Source organism: Rhinoderma darwinii, chromosome 2 (assembly GCF_050947455.1).
Source record: "Rhinoderma darwinii isolate aRhiDar2 chromosome 2, aRhiDar2.hap1, whole genome shotgun sequence".
Classification (NCBI taxonomy): Eukaryota; Metazoa; Chordata; class Amphibia; order Anura; family Rhinodermatidae; genus Rhinoderma; species Rhinoderma darwinii.
Genome location: NC_134688.1, coordinates 190,669,313 through 190,689,202, shown reverse-complemented (window position 1 = coordinate 190,689,202; position 19,890 = coordinate 190,669,313). Strand labels below are relative to the sequence as shown.

Genomic DNA, 19,890 nt, shown 5'->3' with positions numbered 1-19,890 from the left:
TTTTGCAGTGTATGGTTTTCTTTATGTTATTCTCCTGACACACGATATAATCTATGTTTTACACCATTTTTATGATTCTTTGTAAATGTTACTGCTCATTGCTATTCAAAATATGCATAAATAACATAAGGGTGTATTCGCACTGTGCGGTTTTGCAGCAATTTTTGCTGCGCGGCTGAAATCCACACTGAAAGTTAGCACGGAAACAGCGGAAAATTGTGTTAAAAAAGCACACCCTAATTATGTTTTTCCATTATCAAGCTGGAGATAAATCTGAAACATTTTTGATTCCCTTATTTTCCATGATGAATACTTGATGTCTCACGGGTTAGCAGGTACTCGTAACCAACCATTGTTACATTGGCCAAAGTGTTAATGAATCACATATTATAAATGATCAATTGCAGATTTTGGTTGTATTATCATCCATCATCATTTAGCTTAATTATGTCTTTATATGAGCTTAATTGCATAGAGTACTTTGCATGCTTGGCAGCTGACAGATCAAATATAACAGTCGTATAAGTGGTAATAAGGTGACATCAGAAGAAGTTTATCTGACTCAGGTCCATTTTCATGCACTAGCAGATACATCCAGGTTTGCATTGCCATTCTGAGAATCCACAGCCTTCATGTGTTCACTGATGTCAGAACTATTTGATAATTTGGCCCGAAATTTGTCCCCTTTGTTTGGGGATTTTGATGGTATGCAGAGGTAGCACAAGAATTTGAAGCAGGATAGGAGTCCTTGTGATATGCTGGAAGAGAAAAGTTTCTTGCAAGGATGGCAAAACTGATAGAATATAAGCATGAACAGCACTGCCATGCAATAAACAATCAGCAGCTGCAGTACCAGCAATGGGGCACATACATACATGTAAACGTCTGTTCTGTATATATACCACAGCAACAACAGGGCAGCATTTTCTATAAATCTTACCATATAATACACTGCCATGCGGTACCAGTTTTGAGATTTGTTGATTAAATCTGCATCATTAAGCTTGAGTTGAACAGCAGACCAACAAAATATGTTGATACCAGCATAAAGAAAGGTGAGGAAGCAGAGTACTATGGTAGTACCAACCCTTGACAATGCCTTTTCTAGGTTTTCAGGAAAAGGAGACTTACTCTGCCAAAAGAGAATCCATGGATAAAAGAAAAACACAAGGAAGTTCGATAGCACCAGTGGCAGGGTCCATATCTGAAGTACCGAGCTGAATAAGACCAGAACAATGATTCTGGTGGCAATCTCACAGCTCCTCCACAGGAATATGCACAGATAGGCGGCTGGTCTAATACTTATATCATAGTCGTCATACTTGATCTTAATGGCCAAAATGTTGCACCGCAATGCCCCATACACAATGGACAGCAAAGAAATGCACATGAAGATGCCTGCAATTATAAGATTTGTTATTAATGTAAAGGTAAAGAAGAAGTGTTTAACTTTGGAATTTTTTTTAATCATTTTGTGCAGATGTTAGTTTAAGATATACACATATTATTAAAATAGTATCGTAGACGTGGCTTACTGAAACTCTGCCCTTCCCTTATTGCCAGTCTCTTTTGTCCCCCCCCCTGCTCATTGTCTGGATGTGTATGTAATGTACAGTGATGGTATGCCACGTGACTGTGATGGCCAGTCGCAGCAGGGGGACAGTGGAGTATTAGTAAGCAGAGTATATTGGAAAGTAATGTACCAGGTACATGTACACGGGCCCATAGGGCGGATTTACACGAACGTGTAATACGTCCGTGTAACGCGCGTGATTTTCACGCGCGTCGCACGGACCTATCTTAGCCTATGGGGCCGTGCAGACAGCCTGTGATAAACGCACGTCATGTCCTATATTTCTGCGCTGTTCACACATCACGCACCCATTGAAGTCAATGGGTGCGTGAAAATCACGCGCACCACACGGAAGCACTTCCGTGGGACGCTCGTGATTCGCGCAACAGCAGTAAGAAGTATGATTGAAAACAGAAAAGCCCCACGTGCTTTTCTGTTTACAAACATAGAGTGTCGTAATGATGGCGGCTGCGCAAAAATCACACAGCCGCGCATGATATCATGATGACACCCTTAGGGCGGATTTACACGAGCGTGTGCGTTTTGCGTGCGCAAAAAACGCTGTGTTTTGCACGCGCAAAAGGCACTTAACAGCTCCGTGTGTCATCACCATATGATGCGCGGCTGCGTGATTTTCGCGCAGCCGCCATCATTATGACACTCTGTTTGTATGTTTGTAAACAGAAGAGCACGTGGTGCTTTTCTGTTTTCAATCATACTTTTTACTGCTGTTGCGCGAATCACGCGCGTACCACGGAAGTGCTTCCGTGTGGTGCTCGTGATTTTCACGCACCCATTGACTTCATGATGCGAGAGAAACGCAGAAATATGGGACATGTCGTGAGTTTTACGCTGCGTAAAAATAACGGACTGTCTGCACGGCCCCATAGACTAATATAGGTCCGTGCGAAAATCACGCGCGTTGCACGGACGTATATCACGTTCGTGTAAATCCGCCCTTAAAGTGATGCTTTTCGGAGCTAGCTTTTTTTTTCTGTCTATTTTAGTTAAAACAGCTGATTATTATTAAAGATCAGTCAACAGATCCTATTCATTTCCATGGTATAATCTAGGTAAAGAATGACAATAAACCCAAAAGTATATATGTTTATCTGTAAGAATAATGCTATCCTATTGAGGATTTCAGGCTATTCTATTCTCAAGTGTCCTCTCCATTAGATACCAGATATTGGGTAATACAATATTATGGGTTGAATTTTATCGCAAACATATATATATTACAAGGGGTGGTATCAATATGGGCTGGTTACTTACGTAGTGATATCGAAACATTTTGTTTTAATACAGATATGTATAACTGAAGGGTCAGTTGAGGTGCTGATCCAAGGAAAGCTTGTATGACGGAGGCACGGCTGAAAGCAGACCTGTGTGTAAAGAGTTTTCTTTCAGCTTGACCCACTTCCTTTTCTACTTCATCCGTACAGCCTCCTTGGGGCAACTGCCTCTTTCTGGTGATACTGACATACGGTTCTTCTACTTTACCTGCATTGAAGTAGATGTAGAAGACCTCAATACACCTGCACAATAACCAAGAAAATAAGATTTATTTTAATGAGACACATTTTCTATTAAGTATTCATGCATAAACTGTATAGCAGATCAACACCACTATAATAAAATTATAATGCATGTGCTTCCAAGCTTCTACCTTTAGGCCTCATGCATGCGAGCGTGTTCCAGCCTCATACAACCTCCAAGGTGTACAAAGCTTTAAAATGGTACCCATAGGGTATAGTCACACGCGGCACATTAGTTGTATACATTTCTGCAACTCAAAGGCAGTTCCATACATCTGAATGAACTTGTCTGAATGACTTGAAGTCAATGGGTGCGTGAAAATCACGCGCACCCCACGGAAGCACTTTCGTGGGATGCGCGTGATTCGCGCAACAGCAGTCAAAGGTATGTTTGGAAACAGAAAAGCACCACGTGCTTTTCTGTTTTCAAACATCCAAACGGAGTGTCATAATGATGGCGGCTGCGCGAAAATCACGAGCCGCACATCGTATCTGATGCCACATGGAGCTGTTAAGTGCCTTTTGCGCACGCAAAACGCCATGTTTTTTGCGTGCGCAAAACGCAGACGCTCATGTAAATCCCCCTTACGGAAAGGTCTGAGGGAACCTATGAATGGAACCCTGACGCTGATGTAAGTGAAGCTTTACAGTATCAAGAATGCAGTGCCAAATATAGTGTACACACAAATAATGCAGCTATGAATTGTACATATAAACAATACAAATATATATACTGTACATAATAATAATGCTGCTATACAGTTATTATTTATATTAAAGCGCCATTAATTCCAGGACGATATACAAATGAAAAAGATGTTTAACCCCTAATGACCCATAACGCATATCTCTGTCAGGAGTCAGTGCTAGTCCCCACTCTGTGATGGATATATTCGTCATTGGGATCTGGTGGGTACTGGCACTGTACCCACCAGATCAGCGGCAGGACACGGCTATTATACACAGCCAGGTGCAGCCGCAACAGCCAGGATTGGAGATAGCTTTGATCCTGGCAGTTTAACCTCGTAGATGCCGCGGTCAATAAGGTGTTTGACATAGGGAGGCATCTCACTCTCAGCCGATTGGCACACCGTGACGCAATTGTGAAGTACCGATAGTGTACCATGGCAGATGGGGGCCTAACAAAGGCCCCCCATGTGTGCCATCAGTAGCTGCCTATTAGGCCATGCTACACATGGCCTGTCAGTGTTATATCGACGGAAAAATAAAAAAGTTAAGTATACTTGTTTTACTATGTGCAACGTATGACACTTTATGCATCTACAGTGGCATACGTCGCAGCCTTCCTTTGAAGGCTCTGTACACACTTCATTTGTAAACTACATTTGGCATCTGCTCCTGGAAAGCTACCCAGCTCCCATGCCAAACGTATCAATGGGGCCCCTTTGAACCAGTCTTATGCCAAAAGAATGTACACTAACTATACAAGTAAACATTACTGCTTTAACCCCTTAGTGTCTAAGCCTGTTTTGGCCTTGTGGACACAGCCGATTTTTGCAAATCTGACATGTGTTAATTTATGTGGTAATAACTCCAGAATGCTTTCGCCTATCCAAGCGATTCTGAGACTGTTTTCTCGTGACATGTTGTACTTTATGATACTGAAAAAATTTGGTCGTTAATTTCAATATTTATTTGTAAAAAAAACACCCAAATTTTGAGAAAATGTGAAAACATTTGCATTTTTCTAAATTGTAATGTATCTGCTTGTAAGACAGATAGTGAAACCACACAAAACAATTACTAGTTAACATTTCCCATATGTCTACTTTATGTTTGCATCGTTTTTTGAACGTCCTTTTATTTTTCTAGGACGTTACAAGGCTTAGAACTTTAGCTGCAATTTGTCGCATTTTCAAGAAAATTTCAAAAGGCTATTATTTCAGGGATCAGTTCAGTTCTGAAGTGGCTTTGAGGGCCTTATAGATTAGAAAGTCCCCATAAATCACCCCATTTTAAAAACTGCACCCCCCAAAGTATTCAGAACAGCATTCAGAAAGTATTTTAACGCTTTAGGCATTTCACATGAAATAAAGCAAAGTAGAGGTGAAATTTACAAATTTTAATTTTTTTTTACGAAATTAATTTGTAATACAGTTCTTTCTGTAACACAGAAGGTTTTACGAGAGAAACACTTCTCAATACAAATTGCCCAGATTTTACACATATCCCACATGTGGCCCTAGCGTACTACTGGACTGAAGCACCGGCCTCAGAAGCAAAGGAGCACCTAGTGGATTTTGGGGCCTCTATTTTATTAGAATATATTTTAGGCACCATGTCAAGTTTGAAGAGGTCTTGTGGTGCAAAAACAGTGGAAACCCCCCAAAAGTGACCCAATTTTGGAAACTACACCCCTCAAGGAATTTTTCAAGAGGTATAGCTAGCATTTTGAGCCCACAGGTTTTTTTGCTAAATTTATTGGAATTAGTCTGTGAAAATGAAAATCTAATTTTTTTCTGAAAAAACATACAATGTTTTAGTTTTTACAAGGAATAAAGGAGAAAAAGCACTGCAACATTTGTAAAGCAATGTCTCCCTATTACAGTAATACCCCATATGTGGTAATAAACTGCTGTTTGGACCCACGGCAGGGCTCAGAAGGGAACGAGGGCCATTTGGATTTAGCAGTATAGTGAGCATTTTGACCACACTGTTTTTTTGCTGAATTATTGGAATTATGCAGTGAAAATGAAAATCTACATTCTTTCCACTAATATGTTGAATTTTTTTTCATTTTCACAAGGAATAAAGGAGAAAAAGCGCCCCAACAATTGTAAAGCAATTTCTCCCGAGTACGGCAATACCCCATATGTGGTCATCTTGGATACACCGCAGGGCTCAGAATGGCAGGAGTGCTACTTGGCATGTAGATTTTGGTTGATTGTTTTTTGGGCGCCATGTCGCATTTGCAGAGCCCCTGAGGTACCCGTACAGTAGAAACCCCTGAGAAGTGACTCCATTTTGGAAACTATACCCCTCAGGGTAATCATCTAGGTGTGTACTGAGCATTTTGATCCCACATGTGTTTCATAGATTGTATTAGAATGAGGCAGTGAAAATGAAAAAAAAAAAATTTCCCCAAAAATATGTAGTTTTGCACCCAATTTTTTTTCCCACAAGGGGTAATAGGAGAAAAAACAACACATAATTTGTTACCCAATTTCTCCCGAGTACGGCAATACTCCATGTGTGGCCCTAAACTGCTGTTTGGTCACATGGCAGAGATCAAAATGGAAGGAGCGCCATTTGGCTTTTAAAGCGCAGATTTTGCTGGACTGGTGTACGGACGCCATGTCGTATTTGCAGAGCTCCCTTAGGTACCAGAGTACAGTGTAAAACCCAGAGAAGTGACCCTATTTTGTAAACTACACCCCTCAAGACATTTATCATTTGCCTGGACATATGACAGGGCTTAGGAGTGAAAGGCGCATGTGAGGCCTATTTTGGAGATTTTCGCAGCATTAGCCCACAATGGCAGGGCTTTGGGGTCAAATAGTAAAACAAACCACAAGTAGTGACCCCCTTTTTGGAAAATGCACCCCTGAAGGCATTTTATTAAGGGGTGTAGTGAGCATTTTGACAACACAGGTGTTTTTTTCTATTAGAAATGAATGCTCAGTGGATGGTGCAAAGTGAAAATTGCAAATTTCCACAGGTATATGCCATGTTAGTGCACAATATTTTGTGCCCAGTTTGTGCCACTGAAGACAAATACCTCAAACTGTTAAGCGTGTTCTCCCGGGTATGGCGATGCCATATATGTAGACGTAAACTGCTGTTTGGGCACGCTGCAGGCCTCAGAAGGGAGGGAGCGCCATTTAGCTTTTGGAGCGCAGAGTTTGCTTGGTAATAATTCAGTTTGGGGTTTTGCTGGTATTTCAGTTTATGATGTGGTGGCATATGTAAGCTGTGTGGGGTACATCAGCGCATAATAAGAGGGTATACTAATGTGGAAAATAAATAATATTTCATAGATCTGTGGCCAGTGTCACACTGATAAATGGTGCCAGATGTTATCCGCTTTTGGACACTCTGCACATTTTGCATCGCCATATTCTGAGAGCCAGAACTTCTTTATTTTTTCTCCACCGGAGCTGTGTGAGGGCTTATTTGTTGCGGGACAATCTGTAGATTTCATTGGTACCATTTTGGGGTACATGCGATTTTTTTGATCACTTTGTATTTAATTTTTTTGGCAAGCAAGGTGACCAAAAACCAGCAATTTTGATGTTTTTTATTTATTTATTTTTTACGCCGTTCGCCATGCACTATGAATGACAATTTTACTTTACTCTGCGGGTCGGTACGATTACGGCGATACCATATGTATATAGTTTCTTATGTTTTGCAGCGTCTGCACAATAAAATCACTTATGTGTCCAATCATTTCTTTTTTGTGTCACCATATTCTGAGAGCCATAACTTTTTTATTTTTCCGTCAAAAAAGCGGTGGGAGGGCTTGTTTTTTGCGGGACGGGCTGCAGTTTTTAATGGTATAATTTTGGGGTACATGCAACTTTTAGATCCCGTTGTTTATTGTTTTGCGAGGGGTAGTGACTAACAAACAGCGATTCTGGAATAGTTTTTTCTTAAATTTTTTTACGGTGTTCACAGTGCGGGTAAAATAGCGTGATATTTTTATAGTTTGGGTCGTTATGGACGCGAGGATACCACATATGTGTACTTTTTAAAGTTTTTTTGTTTTTCCTATAATAAAAGACTTATTATAGGAAAAAAGGCTGTAAGGGCATGGCTAGACGTGGCGGAATTGCTCTGGAATTCCGCTGCGGCCAGTCCGCTGCGGAAATCCGCAGCAGACATTTCATCCATTGGTTTCCACACCTTTTTAGTTAGGTTCGTGCACACGTGGCGGAATACTCCGCTGCGGACCATAGGCTGCGGTGCGGAATTTTGTGTCCGCAGCATACACTGGCTGTTGCGGACGTGTAGCGGACTTGTTGCAGACTTATTGTGGAATTTATCCATTGACTTCAATGGAGATTCAAAATTCTGCAATGAATTCCGCAGATGTTATGTATGTTGCGTTGCGTATTGGTTTTACGAACAGGATATTTCTTCATTCTGGCTGGACCTACAGTACATATAAATAGTTTGATCTGCAGAATAAAGTTAATGTGTCGATTTAGTGCACAATAAACGCTATAACAACAAAACCCTAAAAACAATGGAGGAATCACTGTTTTTTTTCCCAATTCCACCCCACAAAGAATTTTTTTTCAGTTTCCCAGTACATTATATGGTACAATAAATGGTGCTGTACAAACTACAACCCATCCCGCAAAAAAAAAACAAGCCCTCATACGGCTATATCAATGGGAAAATAAAAAAGTTATGGGTTTTGGAAGGTGGGGTGGAAAGAACAAATAGAAAAATAATAGAAAATGGCTCCGGCGGCAAGGGGTTAATTTGAAAAAAAAACAAAAAACATTATTGCTTACTATAGTTATAATCTACAAATGTTGGACACTAGGCCTGGGTGGTGATGATTTGTATCTAGGTACTATTCGTGCACTTCTGGTTTTTGATGTGGAATCTTCTATCAATTTACTGAAGCTACATGACTATGGTGCCGCAGAGATGTAATATTTCAGCAGAAATGTGTTTCTGCTGTCATTGAATGAGTAGAATTAAACCTAACATTGTCAATAATTCATGACATGAAATTTGTTTCACAAGTGGTTTAAGACCTTACATTGCCAATGTTGACATGCAGCATAACTGGAGGTATGTATAATGTGTACTTTATTCACATATTGCGCCATTTTTGCCAAACACATCTAACAGATTGGGTAAGATTAAGGGCTATGGACACCTTTGACATGGAAAAAAATATTTTTAAATAGGTTAGTGGTTACCATGAATAAAAAAAATTGTTGCACTAAGTTTCAGGCTGCAATCCCCATTTCTAACCAGTTTCTGTTTGATCTCCATCGTGACTGCTGCTCTTTCTGTTTGTTTACATTCCTTGCTTCTGGTCCTGGCTGTTTTCTGTCTTGTAACCCACCATACCCATGATCCCTTGCTGCATCTGAGGAGACAGCTTACATCCCCCCTTTCCTCCACAGCATCTCAGCTATTTGCATACGGCTACGCCCCTCTATGTTCACAGGTAATTTCCTGCTCTAATTACAGTCACCCAGCTCTCTGCACAGTCACACACACCCAGTAATAATCACACAGGGATGATGGGGGTTATATACAGGGGTGATCAGGGTTATATTCAGGGATTATGGGGATAATACACAGGGATGATGGGGTAATACACAGGGATCACAGGGTATATGCATCGATGATGGTGTAATACACAGGGCTGATGTAACTCCATCATCCCTGTATATAACCCCCATCATCCCTGCATATAACTGCCATCATCCCCATGTATTACCCCCAACATGCCTGTATATAACCTACCTCATTCCTGTAAATTACCCCCAACATCCCTGTGTATAACCCTCAACATTCCTGTATATTACGCCCAAAATCCCAGTGTATAACTGCCATCATCATTGTGTATAACCCCCAAAAAAATGAGGCGTTTTGCGTGCGCAAAAGGTACTTAACATCTACGTGTGTCATCACCATATGATGCGTGGCTGCGTGATTTTTGCGCAGCCGCCATCATTATGACACTCTGTTTGGAAGTTTGTAAACAGAAAAGCACGTGGTGCTTTTCTGTTTTCATTCATACTTTTTACTGCTCTTGCGCGAATCACGCGCGTCACACGGATGTGCTTCCGTGTGCTGCGCGTGATTTTCATGCACGCATTGACTTCAATGGGTGCGTGATGCGCGAGAAACGCACAAATATAGGACATGTCGTGAGCTTTACGCAGTGGACATACGCTGCGTAAAAATCACTGACTGTCTGCACGGCCCCATAGACTAACATAGGTCCCTGTGAGGCGCGTGAAAACTACGCCTGTTGCACGGACGTATATCACGTTCGTCTACATAAGCCCTGATACTGGCTAGGTTTAAAGAGACTCTGTCACCACATTATAAGTGCCCTATCTCCTACATAAGGAGATGGGCGCTGTAATGTAGGTGACAGTAATGCTTTTTATTTAAAAAAACGATCTTTTTTCACAACGTTAGGAGCGATTTTGCTTTATGCTAATGAGCTTTCTTAATGCCCAAGTGGGCATACTTTTACTTTCGACCAAGTGGGCGTTGTACAGAGGAGTGCATGACGCTGACCAATCGGCATCATGCACTCCTCTCCATTCATTTACACTGCACTAGCGATATAGTTATATCACTATGTGCAGCCTCATACTCAAGCCCTAACATTACTACAGTGTCCTGATAATGAATACACATGACCATCCAGCCTGGACGTCATGTGTACTCAGAATCCTGACACTTCTGATTTTTTTTTGTGACATTCCGACAAGTGAAACCAAATCTCGTTTAGCTCCGTAATCTCGCGAGATTTGGTTTCACTTGCCGGAATCTCACAAAAAAAAAGGGAAGTATTGTTAGGCTGGGTAACTTGCAATGCAAAGAAAGAAGTCCACAGTCAAATCTGCAGCAGAATGTAACAAATGCAGATTGTAACAATTGCAGATTTTGCTGTGGATTGTGGTGCAGATTTACAGGCTATTGTGTGAACCCAGCCAAAAGTCACTTTCACATGTTCTATTTGTTCAGGATTTTGCATCAGTATTTGTAAGCCAAATGTAGGAGTGCAACATAAACAGATGTAGGGCACATTCACACGTGGCGGAATTGCTGTTGAATTCCGCTGTGGACAGTCCGCAGTGGAATTCTCCAGCGGCCGTTTTTTACATTTGTTTCTATACATTTTTAGGAAAGTTAGTTCAGACGTTGAAGAAAATAACTGTGCGGAAATCAGGCTGCAGTGCAGATTTTCCCTCCGCAGCATGCTCATGACGTTGCGGAGAAGCGGAATTTCACTGCGGATTTCAGCCTTTGCAATGCAAAAACTGAAATCTGTGGCAAGTCCGCTGTGTTTTCTGCAACGTCTGAATTACCTGTCAAATATGCAAATATGGACACAGCGACGTCACTCACTTCTGAAGCGGAATCCCCGACTCTATGGCCGGGGATTCCGCTACAGAAGTGAGTGACTACACTGTCCATATATGGACACAGTGACGTCACTCACTTCTGAAGCGGAATCCCCGACCCCGTGGCCGGGGATTCCGCTACAGGAGAAGTCAGTGACTACACTGTCGATATATGGACACAGCGACGTCACTCACTTCTGAAGCGGAATCCCCAACTCTATGGCCGGGGATTCCGCTACAGGAGAAGTGAGTGACTACACTGTCCATATATGGACACAGCGATGTCACTCACTTCTGAAGCGGAATCCCCGACTCTATGGCCGGGGATTCCGCTACAGAAGTGAGTGACTACACTGTCCATATATGGACACAGCGACGTCACTCACTTCTGAAGCGGAATCCCCGACCCCGTGGCTGGGGATTCCGCTACAGGAGAAGTGAGTGACTACACTGTCCATATATGGACACAGCGACGTCACTCACTTCTGAAGCGGAATCTCCAACTCTATGGCCGGGGATTCCGCTGCAGAAGTGAGTGACTACACTGTCCATATATGGACACAGCGACGTCACTCACTTTGAAGCGGAATCCCCGACCCCGTGGCCGGGGATTCCGCTATAGGAGAAGTGAGTGACTACACTGTCGATATATGGACACAGCGACGTCACTCACTTCTGAAGCGGAATCCCCAACTCTATGGCCGGGGATTCCGCTACAGGAGAAGTGAGTGACTTCACTGTCCATATATGGACACAGCGACGTCACTCACTTCTGAAGCGGAATCCCCGACTCTATGGCCGGGGATTCCGCTACAGAAGTGAGTGACTACACTGTCCATATATGGACACAGCGACGTCACTCACTTCTGAAGCGGAATCCCCGACCCCGTGGCTGGGGATTCCGCTACAGGAGAAGTGAGTGACTACACTTTTCATATATGGACACAGCGACGTCACTCACTTCTGAAGCGGAATCCCCAACTCTATGGCCGGGGATTCCGCTAAAGGAGAAGTGAGTGACTACACTGTCCATATATGGACACAGTGACGTCACTCACTTCTGAAGCGGAATCACTGACCCTGTGGCCGGGGATTCCGCTACAGAAGAAGTGAGTGACCAAACTGTCCATATATGGACACAGTGACGTCACTCACTTCTGAAGCGGAATTCCCGACCTGTGGCAGGGAATTCCTCTCCAGCAGAAGTCAGTGACTACACTGTCCATATATGGACATAGAAGTCAGTGACTTCTCCTGGAAGGGGGGGCTGTGTGGCATTACCTACATGGGGCTGTGTGGCATTACCTACAGGGGACTTGGTGGCATTACATACAGGGAGCTGGGTGGCATTACATACAGGGGGCAGGGTGGCATTACATACAGGGGGCTGGGTGGCATTACCCGCAGAGGGCTGGGTGGCATTACCTGCCGGGTGCTGGGTGGCATTACATATCGGGGGCTGGGTGGCATTACCTGCTGGGGGCTGGGTGGCATTACCTGAAGGGGGCTGGGTGGCATTACCTGCAGGGGGCTGGGTGGCATTACCTGCAAGGGGCTGGGTAGCATTAGCTGCAGGGGGCTGGGTGGCATTACCTTCAGGGGGCTGGGTGGCATTACCTGCAGGGGGCTGGGTGGCATTAGCTGCAGAGGGCTGGGTGGCATTACCTGCAGAGGGCTGGGTGGCATTACATATCGGGGGCTGGGTGGCATTACCTGCTGGGGGCTGGGTGGCATTACCTGAAGGGGGCTGGGTGGCATTACCTGCAGGGGGCTGGGTGGCATTACCTGCAAGGGGCTGGGTGGCATTACCTGCAGGGGGCTGGGTGGCATTATCTGCAAGGGGTTGGGTGGCATTACCTGCAGGGGGCTGGGTGGCATTAGCTGCAGAGGGCTGGGTGACATTACCTGCAGAGGGCTGGGTGGCATTACATATAGGGGGCTGGATGGCATTACCTGCAGGGGGCTGGGTGGCATTACCTGCAGGGGGCTGGGTGGAATTACCTAAAGGGGGCTGGGTGGCATTACCTACCAGGGGGGGCTGTGGCATTATCTACAGAGGGCTGTGTGTGGCAACAAATTTAAATAAAATTCATCCGATTTTAAAACGGACAGGGAAAAAAACGGATGCAAAACGGGTCAAAATCGGCCGTTAAAAATGGCAACACGGCCCGGAACGGAACGGATGCAAAACGAATGCAAACCGGCCGGGAAAAACGGCCGATTTTATCGGCCGACACTCGGACCCTGTCGTGTGAATGAGGCATAAGGGTATGTTCACACTGAGGGATTTTGTGGCAGAATCCCTCACGGATTCCGCCGCAAAATTCTGCATCGCATTCATTTCAATAGGAGTCGGATGCTTTTTCCCACTAGCTGACTTTTTCAGCTAGCAGGAAAATGAAGCGCCCTGCTCGATCTTCAGGTGGATTCCGTCCGAACCTCCGATTGATGTCAATAGGAGAGAGGAATCTTCCCGCCGTTAGCAGGAATAGTTCCATGGCGGATTTTGCGCCGGGACCCGCTACGCAGAATCCGCCGTTTGAACTAGCCCTAATAAAGTATAATGGAAAGATTTGTAGTACTTCCTAGTAAGGGAATGTTCACACGTGGCGCCGTTTTTCCGCTGCAAATGTTGGTGCAGATTTGGGGCAATGAAATTACGCAACGAATCTTCACGAACATTTGAATATCTGACAGGTAATTCAGACATTGCAGATATCACAGCGGACTTGCCACAGATTTCAGTTTTTGCATTGCAAAGGCTGAAATCCGCAGTGAAATTCCGCTTCTTCTCCGCAACAGACAGTGCATGCTGCGGAGGGAAGATTCCGCACCGCAGCCTATGGTCCGCAGCGGAGTTTTCCGCAATGTCTGAACTAACTTGCCTAAAAATGTATTGAAACAAATGTAAAAAACGTCCGCTGGAGAATTCCACAGCAATTCCGCCACGTGTGAACATGCCCTAATAGACCAATTCCTGGTTTTGGCTTACAAATACTGTAAAAAATACAGACTTGTGAAAGTGGCCTAAGGGCCAGTACACACAGGGGTTTTTGGCGCTAATTTTGACGTGGAAACCGCGTCAGAATCAGTGACAAAAAAAACTTCAAAACCGCCTCCCAGTGATTTATTGGGAAGAGGAGGCGAGCGGCAGGTTCTTTCTTGCCGCGGTCCGCCTCTGACTTCCCATTGAAATTGAAATTTTTCGCTGCATTTTTTTCGATTCATCTGGATGTTTCTGCAGCAGGTGCATGGATTTCTGCACTTTCTATTGAAATGAATGGAACAGATTTTCAGTCACAGAAATTTCGGCAACAAAATCTCCCACGTGTGAATCCACCCTGAGGGCTTATTCAGACGAACGTATAATAGGTCCGTGCAACACGCGTAATTTTCACGCGCCTCGCACAGACCTATGTTAGTCTATGGGGCCATGCAGACTGTCCGTGAGTTTCACGCAGCGTGTGTCCGCTGCGTAAAACTCACGATATGTCCTATCTTTGTGCGTTTTTCGCGCATCACGCACCCATTGAAGTCAATGGATGTGTGGAAATCACGCGCAACACACGGAAGCACTTCCGGGTCCCGCGCGTGATTCGCGCAACAGCAGTAAAAAGTATGATTGAAAACAGAAAAGCACCACGTGCTTTTCTGTTTACAAACATACAAACGGAGTGTCATAATCATGGCGGCTGTGCGAAAATCACGCAGCCACGCATCATACACGGCTGACACACAGAGCTGTTAAGTGCCTTTTGCGCGCGCAAAACGCAGTGTTTTTTATGCGCGCAAAATGCACACGCTCGTGTAAATCCAGCCTAAGGCTGGGTTCCCACGTAGCGTAAACAGTGCAGAATTTCCGCAACGGAATTGTGTGCGGAAATTCCGCAGCATTTACAGTAGCAGCAAAGTGTATGAGATATAAAAAATCTCATGCCCACGCTGCAGAAAAAAACCACAGCGTAAACGTTAAGAAATTGACCTGCGGTGTAGAAGATAATTCCGCAGCATGTCAGTTTATGCTGCGTTTTTGTTGATTTTCTGTTGTGGGTTTTCCCCTTTGAAATCAATGCTGATGCAAAACCTGCAATTAAAGCCAAGTGATGCGACTTTTGTGGCGTAATCAAAGCGATTACGCTGCAAAAATCTCAACTCCGGATAGAAATAAAAATCATACTTACCCAGAACGCTCTCCTTCTTCCTGTAGTCCGACCTCCTGGGATGACGTTTCATCCCATGTGATCGGCTGCAGCGTCACATGGCCTGCAACCTCATCGTAGGAGGCCGGACTATGCTCAGAGAAGAGGGACGGGTAAGCATCCACATTTCTTTTTTCTTTTTATTCAAGCGCTGCTTTTCACAGCGGAAATTCCATCTGAAAAAACGCCGTTTTTACGCAGTGTATCCGACCCGTGGGAACCCGGCCTAAGGCGTAGATGCCATGGAATTTCCGCAACGGAATTCTGTTCGGAAATTTTGCAACATTTACAGTAGCAGCAAAGCGGATGAGATTTCGAAAATCTCATGCCCACTGCGGGGAAAAAACGAAGCAAAAACGTTAATAAATTGACCTACAGTTTGGAAATTAGATCCGCAGCATGTCCATTTATGCTGCGTTTTCATTGCTTTTCTGTTGCGGGTTTTCCCCCGTTGAAATCAATGGGGATGCAAAACCTACAACAGAAAGCCAAGTGTTGCGACTTTTTCCCTTCTTCTTCCTCCAGTCCAGTCTCCTGGGATGACGTTTCATCCCATGTGACTGCTGTGTCCAATTACAGGCTTCAGTGGTCACATGGGCTGCAGCGTCATCCAGGGGGGCCGAGCGTCACCAGGACAACGGCCAGGTAAGTATGAGGCCAGGTTTCCATGTAGCGTAAACCCTGCGGAATTTCTGCAACTGAATTCTGTGTGGAAATTCCGCAGCATTTACAGTAGAAGCAAAGTGGATAAGATTTAGAAAATCTCATGGCCACGCTGCGGAAAAAAAACGCAGCCTAAACGTTAATAAATTGACCTGCGGTACGGAATTTTAATCCGCAGAATGTCAATTTATGCGGGGTTTTAGTTGATTTTCCGTCGCAGGCTTTACCCATTGAGTTCAATGGGGATACAAAACCAGCAATAGAAAGCCCAGTGTTGCGACTTTTGCGGCATATTCGCAGCGATTACGTCGCAAAAATCGCAACTAAGGAAACAACTTCTTACCCAGAAGTCTGTTTCTTCGTCCAGTCCGGCCTCCTGGGATGACGTTGCATCCCATGTGACCGCTGCAGCCTATCATAGGCTACAGTGGTCACATGGGCTGCAGCGTCATCCAGGAGGCCGGACCGGACTGCACAGGAAGGACTCATTGCCATAACTGCTTTCCACAGCGGAAAATCCGTCCGAAAAAACACACTACAATATGGTGCTATTTTTCGGACAGAATGTACTGCGGGATCCAGGTCGGACACGCTGCGTGATTTTTACGCAATGTATCTTACCCGAGGGAACCCGGCCTGAACTTTTTATTTTCTGCAATGTGGTGCAGTTTTTCGGACGGAATGTGCTTTGGGCTCCAGGTCAGATGTATCCAACCTGTGGGAACCCAGCCTTAGGCCTTGTTCACACAGCGCAGATTTCACACATTTTTTTTAAGCCAAAACCAGAATTGGATCAAGGATAGCCTTTCTATATATATATATATATATATATATATATATATATATATATATATTTCTTTGGTTTAGGTTTTTGTTCCTGTTTTTGGATTTAAAAAAATACATGCGAAATGCATCAAATGAGCACTGTGTGACCAGGGCCTAAGGCACGTGCTGTTCCATTCATCTGAATGTGGTTGTTTCTGCAGCAAGCACAAAATCTGCACCAAAATCTTCAGCATGTGCATGGGGCCTAATACTTTCCTGCTCTGCGTACAGTCTTCACCATCTTTCAGTTTCCCATGGTGCCATGACTAATGTTGAAGCTTTCCCTCTCATCTATTCGCACTAATATTGAAGCCCCCACCTTTTAGCATTAGCCATGGACTTGTTGGGGGCCAAGAGATGCTGTGGAGCCAGTGAGACTGATATATTATCAGGTAAATTCCTGCTAATCCGGCATTGGACTACAATTACACAGAAAATAGATGCAGCAGCAAGAAAAAAAAATGCATATGGCTTCTGTTTCCCTCACGAGCACAAATCACAGGCAATTACTAGTGAAATATTGCAGGCATACCCCTCACCCATGCGCTATGGCCCCTACATAGTATATTGGTGCTATGGCAGGTGCAGAGGGCGTCCTATGTGCTATTTGCCAAGCCATGAGTCCCCCTACGTAGCCCATCCTCACCTGACCAAGGGTCCGAGCTGCAAGAGGTGCAGCAGCAGCACCAGCGGTCTGTCCCTGCTCAGGTCCCTGTGGATGAAGATAAGGCTCAGCTGTACCAGCACACAGGGCGCGAGGGAGAAGAGGAGGGTGAGGGAGTACCAGGTCCTGTCTCCGGCCGAGCTGTACGTGCTGCTTATATATACGGCGGTCACTGTCTCTGCCACAAACAGGACAACTGACACCAGCACCGAGCCCGGGAATTTCATGCTGGCTGACTGAGTGCTGCGCACCGGGAGAGCACACAACCTGACACACCCGGCCATGCCCTCCCCCACTACCCTGTATCTCTGGCCCCCTCACCACACTGCAGTGATGCTGATGCTGCTACAGCTGGGAAGCGGCAGTGAGGTGGATGTGTCAGTCCTTCATGGTGGATGTGTCAGTCCTTCATGGTGGATGTGTCAGTCCTTCATGGTGGATGTGTCAGTCCTTCATGGTGGATGTGTCAGTCCTTCATGGTGGATGTGTCAGTCCTTCATGGCAGACACCCGCACTGGGGAGACAAGTCTCTGTACCAGTGGTGGGCACTGGGCAGTAACAGAAACCTCCACAGGAGAATACATGTATCCAGTGCTATTACTCACACACATCTTGTTAAAGGGGTACTACACTCCTCAGCATTTATTAGGGAATTATTTTGCCTGTCATTTTCTTATATATTTTCATTAGCAAAAATAAAAAGCTTCGTTTCGGAAAGGAAGCGATCAGATGACGTCAAATCTTCATCGCCCTTGCGCCACTGACTATAGGCTGTGCATAACGCATTGTGCAGCACTCTCTGCTCAGCTAATGGGTTTCCGAGGACAGAAATATGGAAAAACTTCATCTCCAAGGCATGTGATCGCTTATCGGTATTACAATTTCAGCAAATAAATGTTATTTTTTTGTATAATTTTCGTGCTTTCTGTATCAATTCTGCAGTTTTCAAGATCTCTGCTTGCTGTCATTCATTGGTTAATTCCAGTGGATATATATCTGTCCTGGTCATGTGATAAACACACCGGTGCACAGCTCGTTACAGTACAGTTAGTACGGCCTGGAAAACTAAGAGGCTGTGGCGTTCATCGCCGCTGCCCCTTCAGTCAGCTGATTGGTGGGGGTGCCGTAAATCAGACCCCTACCGATCTGATATTGACTACCTATCCTAAGGATAGACATCAATATATTACAACCCCTTTATGGAGACTGAGTTAGGTGATTTAGCAGGGGACTAGGGATGGGTATATGCCCCAGTGTTCCCATAATAGTGGTGTCAGTTACTTGTTGCACTTGCTCCACGGCCTTACCTTCTTCATACATGACCGTTTTGCTTCTCCTCTCTGCCTTGCGCTGTGCTAAAGTGTATATAGTATTAGCCGTCATGGTTTGTGTTAGGCCCACGCCAGCTTATAGCACTGGTACTATACTATATGAGTCTTTCACTAGGAACGGTGAGGTTGGTTGTGTATGTATTAGACTTTTTACCTTTCACCTTGTCTTTTATAAAGACGAGGTTGGTTGTGTATGTTTTAGACTTTTTACCTTTCTCCTTGTCTGGATATACCTACCTAGTGTATTATTTGATGTCAAATTCCTCAGATGTCATGCTTGTAGTGCACGCAGTCTACCTACTTGGCCTTATCATTTTACTCCATAAAACCATGAAAGTAACAGCTTTGTTCACCATGTCACTGTTATAACACCACTGCTTTAATGTGTTGTGGTAAGTTTTGGCTGTGTGCCGTATATAATAGATTGGACCAACATCTTATATTTACATTCACTATATGATGTGCAATACGAATGCCTGATATGTATGTTACTTTTCTTTACATACAATGTCTATAGCACCAACGTACTAAGGCTTCATTCACATCTTCGGTGGGGTTCCGTTCATGGTTCCGTTAGACCTTTCCATCAGGGGAAAACATGAACGAAAACTATAGCTTTACGTTTGCATTACCATTCATTTCAATGGCAACGCTTTTGTTGCAAATGGTTTCTGTTTGTCTCCATTCCATAAGGTTTCCGTTTTGTTTTTTTGCAGAATCAATAGCGTAGTTGACTGCGCTATTGTTTCCGCCAATAAAAATGGTACTTGGTACTGGAGGAACATATTGATATAGTTGGTGTTGCTGAAACATGGCTAGACTCTTCACATGATTGGGCTGTAAATCTACAGGGTTTTACACTGTTTCGGAAAGACAGGACGAATAGGAAAGGCGGTGGTGTATGTCTGTATGTGAGAAGTGATATGAAGGCGGTGGTGTGTGCCTGTATGTGAGAAGTGATATGAAGGCGGTGGTGTGTGTCTGTATGTGAGAAGTGATATGAAGGCGGTGGTGTATATCTG

At 44.3% G+C, this 19,890-nt stretch overlaps 1 protein-coding gene across 1 annotated transcript; it reads right to left on the bottom strand.

The window, feature by feature from the left end:
- Positions 1-397: 397 nt before the first annotated feature.
- On the bottom strand, positions 398-17,809 carry XK (X-linked Kx blood group antigen, Kell and VPS13A binding protein). Its single transcript, XM_075850335.1, has 3 exons — positions 17,520-17,809; positions 2,849-3,111; positions 398-1,398 (listed from the first exon to the last, which is right to left on the bottom strand). The coding sequence occupies exons 1-3, from the start codon at positions 17,762-17,764 to the stop codon at positions 575-577; spliced, it is 1,332 nt and encodes a 443-aa protein (XP_075706450.1). The 5' UTR covers positions 17,765-17,809; the 3' UTR covers positions 398-574.
- Positions 17,810-19,890: the final 2,081 nt, after the last annotated feature.